This window comes from Propithecus coquereli, unplaced genomic scaffold, assembly GCF_000956105.1.
Source record: "Propithecus coquereli isolate 6110/MARCELLA unplaced genomic scaffold, Pcoq_1.0 Scaffold9, whole genome shotgun sequence".
Lineage (NCBI taxonomy): Eukaryota > Metazoa > Chordata > Mammalia > Primates > Indriidae > Propithecus > Propithecus coquereli.
Genome location: NW_012155284.1, coordinates 2,544,361 through 2,554,968, shown reverse-complemented (window position 1 = coordinate 2,554,968; position 10,608 = coordinate 2,544,361). Strand labels below are relative to the sequence as shown.

The following is a 10,608-nucleotide window of genomic DNA, read 5'->3' as shown; positions in this document are numbered from 1 at the left end:
AAAAAAAAAAAAAAAAAACACAAGACTAACACCTTTCCTTATTCCTTCCTCCAAAATAAATTCCAGATGAAGTAAAGACTTGAACATCAAACAGTAAACAAATAAAGAAAAAACAAGGGATGATTTTTTAATATAGTTTCAGAATGGAGAAGACTTTTCTTAGTACTAAGGCACAAAACCTAGAAACTGTAAAAGGAAATTTCAATACATTCAAATACATGAAAATGGAAAGATTCTGGTAATAAAAACAAAAATCCTCAGTATATATGTAAGACAGATGTAAAGAATTTTTTACAAATCACCCAGAAAAAGGCCCAGTTTGGTAATTTGCTATGTTGGAGAAAGTAGAGGAAGGAGACACGAATACACGGATAGGAATGTGAACAGGCCAATAATTTCCTTGGAGAGAAATTGGGCATATACTCATAATTTCACAATGAGGCTTGTCTTACTAACAGAAGTTTGCAAAAGCACAGGACACAGCTACAGGGAGATTCTTAAAGCATTGTTTGTAAAAGTAAAAGACTTGAAACATTCTAAATGTCTACCAGTCAGAACTGGTTGAATAAATTATGGTATACCCATATGATGGAATATTATATACCTGTTATAGATAATGCAGTAGTAGACCCTGTGTTTTAATATGAAATGATCTCTAAGATACATTGTTAAGTAAGTAAATTAAGATGCAGAATGATAGGTGTATGACTCCATTTTCATGAGGAAAAATAGATGTGTAAAAATGTTTATAGATGTATTGAACTTAGAGTAATTTGAATCAGCGGCTACTAATATTATGTTTAAAGAGAAACATTAGATGGTACCAGACACTATACCAGTCAGTGAATTCTCATGGAGAACTCTAGAATCTTTGAGAATGTATTTTCATACCCCTATTTGAGAAACTGTTACAATGTAGATGGACTCTATTTTCTTAGAGGCATAGTACTCAAATAATCATGTGCACAAGTACCGTAAGACTGCAGCCACATTTGGTTTTTTTTTCTTTTTTTTAAGACAAGAGTCTTGCTCTATTGCCTGGGCTAGAGTGCCATGGCATCAGCCTAGCTCACAGCAACCTCAAACTAACTCCTGGCCTCAACGGATCCTCCTGCCTTTCAGCCTCCCAAGTAGCTGGGACTTACAGGCATGGCCATCACGCCAGCTAATTTTTTTCTACTTTTAGTAGAGGGGAGGTCTCACTCTTGCTCAGGCTGGTCTCAAACTCCTGAGCTCAAGTGATCCTCCCACTCTGGCCTCCCAGAGTGCAAGGATTACAGGTGTGAGCCACTGCCCCCAGCCCTGTGGCCAGATTTGTGAGAAAAGTCTGCCAAGGCTAAATTCCATTTGGATTTATTTTAAGTTATTTTTAATGATGTCACATTGATTTTCACGTGGTCATGTTCAATCCTGTTGAAACTTTCAACTCACAGAGGCACCTAGTAAACCCAAGAGACTTCAGTCAGAAATAAGTCTTTTAAACATACTCCAAATGGATCTTGTAAAAACTGAATTAATGTAGGCTATTTTGTGGGAATGATGAAAACTATCAACTGCTAACTGGATATTTTAGGCTGTTCAATGTAGCAAAGTCAGTCTGAGAAATTTTAGAACGTTTTTTCCATTGAGCAGAAATTACATATTTCTTAAATATCTAGAGTTAGGTCTTTCAAACTAAAAAATGTTGGTTTATACAGAAATAATTTGTTTTCATCTATGGTTTTTCACATGTAAGTAGGCCATAACAAAGAGCCACTTAAACTACTTAGATAATTCTTTACAGGAAAGGTAACCGTACATGACTGAGTGTTGGGAACATCAGTGACGTTTGTGTCTCTTCACATTTCCCGCTCACTGTGCTTTTCACTCTGACCAGGCCACTGAACAAACCCAGGTTACAGCTGTAAATTTTTGTGGGGGAACAGATTCCTTAATCAGCTATATAGTCTCTTTTTTCCTTTTTCCAAAATTAGACCCATTTCCATTGCCACCAGTCTGGGTCTCAAAGTCCATTTAACATTCCTGTAATTCAGAGAGAGCAGTTATGTAATTTAGACAACAGCAGTGTGATTTGTTTTTGTCTCTAGTCCCTCTGATGTTGATGAAGGAATTAAATAGGAAAGCACAGTCACACCACTACTGATTAATTTTTTCATCTGTGTGCATTTTGGTTAGAGACAAATGAGAGTATTTTTAGGCTTATTGAAATTGTTCATCACTTTTTTAACTTTCACTGTTAACTGTATAATTCTATTTTATTTTAATGCAGGTACAGCCTGACTATTTGGACTGGAAAAAATGATAACTATTCCATTGAAGATTTACTTTATATTAGAGACCATTTTGACAAAAACCAAGTTTTCTATGACATCTTGGAACCACAAAACCATCAATTTAAACAAGCCATTGGAATCAAAGTTAATCTCTAAGAAGAAGAGTCTTCCAAATTATTTTCTGTGCTTTAGTTTCATAACCCTTCTCTGCATTGGTCTGAATTAATTATCATGTAGATTATGATTATAGGCTTAGGCTCCAATTCATCCAATCAGGAAACATTTATTATGTGCTTACTCTGTGGGTATGTGTTCTTATAGTAGTACACTTATGTAAGAGATTTGGAAAGGAGATTTCAGTGGCCTAGTCTAATAATAATTTAGGAAAATGATACTCTGAACCTCTTTATAAAAAGTAACTTTGAGCCTGAGCGAGAGCAAGATCCCGTCTCTACTAAAAATAGGAAAATTAGCCGGGCATGGTGGCGCGTGCCTATAGTCCCAGCTACTCGGGAGACGAGGCAGGAGGATCACTTGAGCCCAGGAGTTTGAGATTGCTGTGAGCTGTAATGACGCCACTGCAGTCTACCCAGGGTGACAGAGGGAGACCCTGTCTCAAAAAAAAAAAAAAAAAATATATATATATATATATACTGAAAACTAAAACAGGTATAAATCACATTTTATTGCCACTTACAGAGATTACGAAAAATATGGCACTCTCTTTGCCTTTTTCTTAGAAAACTGGGAGATAACAAAAAAGTAGGAGGGCTTTAAAAATGTTTCTAACTTTCACAGGGGTGAGCAGCTGTCTCGTACCAAGATCTAATCCATCTCTTGAAACTGTAGATTCAATTAGATGGATTTAGGATTTCCATATTGTTGGGAAACATACTGGCAGCTAAGTCTATTTTTTGTTTCTGTAGCATCTTATCTATGGTGAACAATATACTGTTGGAGAGCAGTTTTAAGCCTTGTAATATGTCATTTGTTTTCCAAGTTTGTCACTGTACTCAGAGATACCCCTAAGTTTTTCTGCAAAACAAAACTTCCTTGAATACCTCTTTCTTTATGCAAATAAAAAACCTTCAAGGGCTTAAATTCAATTTTACTCAGTTTCCCTCTTTTAAGACCCTTCATAATGTGGTCCTACCCTAAAAGTCAATTTGATGTGCTTCAATACAGCCCTTCATTTCAAAAATTCATTCAACATCAGTGGTCTTCAGATCTTACTGTAACAGTTAATTTTGACCATTTGATCATGATCACTAATTGTGCCATGCATGTCTCCTCAGCTAGACTGTAAATTCTTTCATGGTAAGCGTGCATGCTTAAGTATCCTTTACAGTGCCTAGCATAGTCAGAGCAAAACGTTCAAAAAAAATGTTGCTTCCTTGATTTACTAAAAGGAAATTTACCAGTGAATGCCCTAAGATATGTAATTTTGCCTTTTGTTAATCAGCCATTTTTCTCCCAGAGAATAAAGTAGTTCTATATAGAGAAAAGAGCTTGGACTTTGAATTCAGCCAGACTTCCCTTACAGCCCCACTTCCTTACAGCCCACGTCTGTCCCTTACTAGCCATAGACTTTGGGAAGTCTTTAATGTCATTAACTCTGGGCTTACTCATCTGTAAAATGAGAGAAAGATGAGAATTCTCTTATAGGGTACTTGTGAGGATTATGTGAAATTCATCTGATAGAGACCATCTAGCTCAGTGACACAGCAAATGGTCAACAGATAAGGTTAGTTTCTCTTTTAGACTTACCATGTGATTATGTCCATTATAGGTTGACAGCACTAACAGATACAACATGAAACATTGTAGACATATAAATACTTAAAGATAACAGTTACAGTATTTCCACTTAAATTTCAGCTCTAGTTAAATGGAGTGCTATTTGTCAAGTAATACCTAAAACTTCACTTCCTATGGTTTGCCAAAGGCAGAAGGTGCAATTTTATAATAAAATTTCAACAATTGCAATAGATAATAATTTTTTAATTATAATAAAGAATATTTAACTTGTAAATTTTCTACATGACCATGCATTACTAAAGACGTTTGAATTTATAAATTACCTGCCTTTTGTTGAAGTTTTAAATAAAATTCATTTGTCCAGAATAATTTTTTTACTACTTATCTTACCCTTGATAATATTTTTTAAAATGTTAATATTGTGGTGAAATTATTTCATATTGAGAAATCCATAAGCCTAATGTCCCTTAGATTAAGATTTAAGGTGTATTTTAAACTGCTCCCAGGAACAGAAACACATAAGAGAATTGTAAAATGTATCCTGTTGAAAAGTACGTTTTTAATGGCTATCCATGTGGAAAAAATAACCTACCTCACACCATACACAAATAATTTGATATGGATCTTAGGCCTAAATGTGAATGTTAAAATTATAAAGCATTTAGAAGACAATAAGGAGAATGTTTTCATGACTTTGGAGTAGGTGTTGGTTTCTTATAACCCACAAAGCACTAGCCATAAAAGAAAAATGTTGATAAGTGCACTTTATCAAAATTTAAAACTTCTCATCAAAACACACCCTTGACACATATCTGACAGAGGGCTCGTATTCACAATATGTAAAGAACTCTAAACTGAAAAGAAAAAACCAAAAAAAGCCTAATTTAAAAGGGGTGAAAGACTTGAAGAGATAATTCACACACACAAAAAAATATTCAAATGGCCAAAAGTATAAGAAAAGGTACTCAACAGCATTATTCATCCAGGAAAGGCAGATTTAAAGCATAATGAATACCAGAAATGCTAATATTATAAAAATGGATGATACGTTTTAGGGAAAAAAGGAAAGTAGTTTGGCAGTTTCTGATAAAGTTAAGTATATCTCTACCTTAAGACCCAGCCGTTCTATCTATAGGCATATACTCAAGAGAAAACAGCTCATAGGTTCACATAAAAAGACTTATACAAGAATGTTCATAGCAACTTTATTCTTAATAACCAAAAACTGAGAAGAACCCAAATTTTCATCAACAAGAGAATTGATAAATAATGGTAGATTAATACAGTGAAATTACGATGCAGCACTTAGAACAATTTGAACTACTGATATGCATAACAATATGGGTGAATATTAAAAATATTGTGCAAAAGAAGCAGACACAAATACTCTGCGGATCCGTTTATATGAAGTTCAAGAGCAGCCAAAACTAACATATGGTGCTAGAAGTCAGAATAATAATTACCTATGAGGTTCTGTGGGGTATTTTCTGGAATGGAGCATGTGGGAACTTTTTTGGGTGATGAAAATACTCTGTATCTTGTTCTGCGGGTAGTTATTTTGATGTGTACGTAAGCAACAATTATTGAGTTGTACATTTAATATTTGTAAATTATACATCAATTTTCAATAATATTTTTAAAGGCCTTGTATGAAAATGCAATAGAATACTATGCAGGCACTGAAAAATTGACAAGGAAAGATGTTGCAGAATATTGTTGCAGGTTGCAAAAGCATGTGTAGTGTAATATTTATGTAAAATTGTATGTTTTATGTGTATGTGCATAGAAAAATTTTGGAAAGATGTTCGAACACACAAAATAAGTAAATGGTTAAATACCACCTATTTGTCCGCTCTAGATTCAGGTCTAATATTGGGTGTTGATATGCTATAGCATCTGAAGGCTAGTTCCCAAGACTGGCAGAGCAATCATAACTCTAGAAAAGACTTTAATAAGAGATGCAATTGTTCAAAAATTCAAGGGCTTTTAATAAGTACAGTATCACATGGTCCTGTAAGAGAGATGTAATTGCTAATTAGCCAGGTATGTACTCATTTATCCAGTGGAAAATTTATTTAAAGTAATTTGTAATAGTTTGCTTGTTTGTTGGATTTGGGGTCTTGAGGTTTCTTTTTGGGGTTTTTTTTGCTATAATTAAAAAAATTAAATGCCTGGCGAATATATAGAAAAATGCTCTCTCTCTCACTTTGTTGTTTAAGATGTTAGCCTACCTTGCAGGAACCTACAGTCTACTTGTAATCTTAAATTCATGAATCAATGCAAGAAAAATAGATAGTGGAGTGTTAAAAGGAAAGATGAGGAGAGTAGTGCTAAAGAAATTCCTTCTGTAGAAAATTGGAGTATAATAAGTGAACCCAAGAAGAGCTGACAGGTCTTCGCAGATGCAGGGTGGGGTCTGAGGGAGCTCCCGGACGTCAGCAGCAGGAGCCCGGGGTCAGAGTTCTAGTGCTGCATAGCAGCGACGCTCTTACTCTGCACTGTAACTGCAGACTTATTCATACCCATCAGCCTTTGGCCTGGGGACCACAATGTGTCAGTCACCTGTGTCTTTCCTGAGGAATCTCATGACAAGACTGCACGGCTCAGCAGGAACTCTGCGGGGAGGGCAAGGGGCAGGCATCTATCTAGTCAGTGTCTGCTGTGCTGAGGCTATGCAAGTGACAGAAATTGTTCAATAGAGTTCAGAAATGGAGCTCACAGTCTAGTAGGAGGACAGAGACAAATGACAAGTTGAATATTTGCTAAAATGCCTGTGATGGAACCATATACGTGGGTTGTGGTGAGAGCCCCAAGAGACAGCAGTCTGTTTTAATTTGAAAGGGGCTCGCCCAGCCCCTGTCCTCTCAAGGAGCGCTGCTCTTTGTTTCTGTGCTGCTTCTTGCTGGAGGAACCAATCTGACTAAATTTTGGGTTTGGTTGCTGCTGGAGAATCTTCATTACAGCTGGTATCACCCCTTTCTTCTTTATCCCTTCCTTGGAGTGAAAGAATAAAATCAAGTACAAAAATTTATTAATAATTGACACATTGGGTGTGAGATTCTTGCCATTTTGTCACTCTAGGGGCTAATATTAATAGAAAAACTCTGGACTAGAATAGAAGCACATGAGCTCTTCAAAGAGCCTGTTGAGCTCTGTCCCCAAGCTGGGGCTCCTTCAAGGCAGGCCTATGGGCTTTCACCTGATGGCTTTGGGCAGAATCAGATGGTCAAGAAAGTTGAGCCAGGTGTGCTAGTGTGCACCTGTAATCCCAGCTACCTGGGAGGCTGAGGTATGAGGCTCACTTGAGCCTGGGAGTTTGAGACCAGCCTGGGCAACATAGCAAGACCCCATTACCAAAAAAAAAAAAAAGTAGTTGGCAGTGTACTCCTTCATTCTTGGGGGTCCTAAGGCTTGATAGTCCTGCCTGTGTGAAACTGTGGTAATCTGCATTTACTACTGGCCATGATAACATCAGGTGATGCCCCAGTGAGTTCCCCAGATTCCACCCATGTTCCCTATAGCTCCTGTTTTGTGGTTCTGAGAATCATTTTTGCCAACGTCATGGCCCCATTTTCTCCTGTGAAGGAATCTGGAGTAACCAAGTAGTTATCTCAGCACTTCAGTGTCCACTTCAGGGGTACTACTATAGTGTCCCTTGGTGGAAGTGTTCTTCCCTTGGATGCCAAATTCTTGATATCAATAGGACCCAAAGTTGCAGGAGTAGGGTGGCAATTTTTTTTTTTTTTTTTTTTTTTGAGACAGTGTCTCACTCTTTCACTGTGGGTAGAGTGCAGTGGTGTCATCATAGCTCACTGCAACCTCAGACTCCTGGGCTCAAGCGATCCTCTTGCCTCAGCCTCCCAAGTAGCTGGGATTACAGGCATATGCCACCATGCCCAGCTAATTTTTCTATTTTTAGTAGAAATGAGGTGTCCCTCTTGCTGAGGCTGATATTGAACTCCTGACCTCAAGCAATCCTCTTGCCTCGGCCTCCCAGAGTGCTGGGGTTACAGGTGTGAGCCACCTAGGCCTGCCTGCAACTTTGTTTTTTGAAGTCGACAAGAAGATCCTTCTTGGAATGTTTTGCTGACAATCAAAATTTAAATTTGTGCCACTACAAGCAACACTTAATTAACATTATCATGAATACAAAGCTAAAAAGTCATGTGGATGATTAGGTCCCAAAATCGAATTTCAATCCTTAGTTTTCAGCTTTTCCCACTAGATCTAGAGCTGTTTGAAAGTAAAGATTATCTCAAAGAACTTTGCAGTTGAAAAGACTTTTAAAGATTATTCAATAAGTAGAATCTCTTTTGTTAAGTCTCTGATCAACATCAGTCCTCTCTGCCTATTTCCAAAAATGGTGATTTATGTCTTCCTGAGACTGGCTTTTTCTTGGATAGACAGCTCCAGTAGCTAAGAGAGTGCTGAAATATTTCTGTAACTTAATTTTACAGTCCTCATTTATCTTTATTTGAGGACTCTGGACTGAGTCATCGCATCAGTCCTTTCGGTATTTAAGGCCAGACACCTACTCTCAGTTGGGTCTTTTTATCCCCAGGCTAAACAACACCAGTTCTCTCACCTATTTAAACATTTTTTTTTCCAGACTCTATCATCTTTTTCATCTTCTTCTGTGTATTCTTCAGTTTAAAATGAGGTATCTAGAATTAAGAACACTATTTCAGGTCTGATCTATGAGTGCTAAGATTCAGTAGTAGACGCTCATTAATCTTTTAATAATGTGGTCTTAGCCCTGTTAGCAGTCTCAATAAACCTGGATTATATTAAGTTAGCAAATAACTGTCATTTTTTCCCACATTGTTGTAATTTGGGATTTTTAAGATGGAAAGCATGCTTTCAGTGATTATGAGAGACACAAAATGGAAATAAAGATTTTGGGGATGGGGGAGCAAAAGAGAAAAATAAAGAAAAAATGTTAAAAAAACATTTCATTACTTACAGGTCCTGGGGGTACGCAGCACACCTGACACACAGGGATGTCATGGAGCGCATGGAGAGAGAGAGGAAGGGACTGTGGGCCAATGCCTCCAGGGTATTACCTAAACATGTTTCCCACAGGGAGTTTTAATTTGTGGGTTTAAAGCAAGCAGGTGCAAGTTCCAGGAGGTCACACGGTGACTGAGAGATGGTCCCTTGGGCACATACACGTAGTCCAAGTGGGGTGTGAGGGTCAGCGGGGCCAGTCACCCGGGCTGCATCTGGCAGTTCCCTGGGGAAGTGGCACCAGGAAGCAGCTGCATAAGCCGGATGCCAGGACTGACCACACTGAGGACCTGGGAGAGGTGTAGAACTGGTAACTGTGTCCAAGGTGACTGAGCCCTCCTTCTGGTAGGAGACAGTGCAACTTATATTCAAAGTGGATGCCAAGGCAACATAAAATAATAATTCACTATATACACAAATTGTTGATTACCCTAATCTTATGCAATTGATTTCAAAACCTAAGTAGAAGTATTCATGATCGTTAAGCTTTAGGTTATTGGTTTTGATCCATTGTTTCAGCTAGTTTATATTCTTTTAAATTGTTTGTTCTTCGTTGTGTTAACTATTCTTCCCAGCTTTTCCTTTCCTGGCCTTCCCTTTAAGAATGGTAGACAGTCAAAGGTCTACCTTGAGAGATGTCACCTTGGAGAGGCCAGTGGGCAGCTCCAGTAAATCTGGTGGATTTATAATTGTCTGTGAACTGGGCCTCTTGGAAATTAGATATGTGATCTAAGGAATATTGGCACAAGGCTATAAAAACTCCAAATTAATTTACTAAGAATTGTGACTTCCAATTAGACTGTCTTCTTGTTTTAAAATGTACGTTTTATTCATATTTAGGTATGGGGAGGCCAACAAATCAGGAGACAATTGATATTGAAAAGACATTTGCTACTCTCAGCTCCGAGGGGAGATGGGGTGGGGGACACACCACACTATGCAGTGCCACATGGGGAAGGGAGGACCAGAGTCTCTTGGGAGGCAGAAGGAGCTAGGGGAAAAGGTGGGCAAGAGCTTTATTGTGGTATCTGTGGGAAGAAATAGGCAGGCAGGTAGGCAGGTGGGCTCTGGGGTGTAGGAGCTGTCTCTAGCTGTCTGGTACCCGGCCCTGGGGTCATCAGGGCAGGGGACAGTGGCCCCAAGTGTGAGAGCCCCATAAAGGAGTCGGTTGGGCTCTGGGCTCTGGTTGGTTGTTTGCATATGAAAGGCGTGAGGGAGTTCCCTGGGGGAGTTGTTTTCTATCTCTAGGAATCAGTTAACCCTGGGAGGCGCTATCCCTCCAGAGTCAGCGAGGCCCCAGGGTGTCAAATCATCAGAAAATATAAAAATTAAAAACACAATGAATACATTTCTCATCACCCTGACAAGTTTATGCTCTCCTTTAAGCAAACTATATGGGAATCAAATTATTAAAAGGCTACACAGTGAGTATTTAATCAGAATAATAGTAGTTTTATCATTTGAAATTTTAAAAGGTTCAAGTATTAGATGCCTGATGGGTGCGTCTCTACCAAGGAATATGCCAGGCAGGTGTTCACCACTTTCCCTGGGCACCGCCTATATGGGCCCT

General features: G+C 38.2%; 1 protein-coding gene across 1 annotated transcript in view; it reads left to right on the top strand.

Moving 5' to 3' along the window:
• Window positions 1–2,698, top strand: part of FAM151B (family with sequence similarity 151, member B) — a 25,316-nt gene extending 22,618 nt beyond the window's left edge. The window contains exon 6 of the mRNA XM_012664556.1: window positions 2,270–2,698. Within this exon, the coding sequence (XP_012520010.1) occupies window positions 2,270–2,429 (160 nt within the window). The 3' untranslated portion in view covers window positions 2,430–2,698. The remainder of the gene's footprint in view (window positions 1–2,269) is intronic.
• Window positions 2,699–10,608: the final 7,910 nt, after the last annotated feature.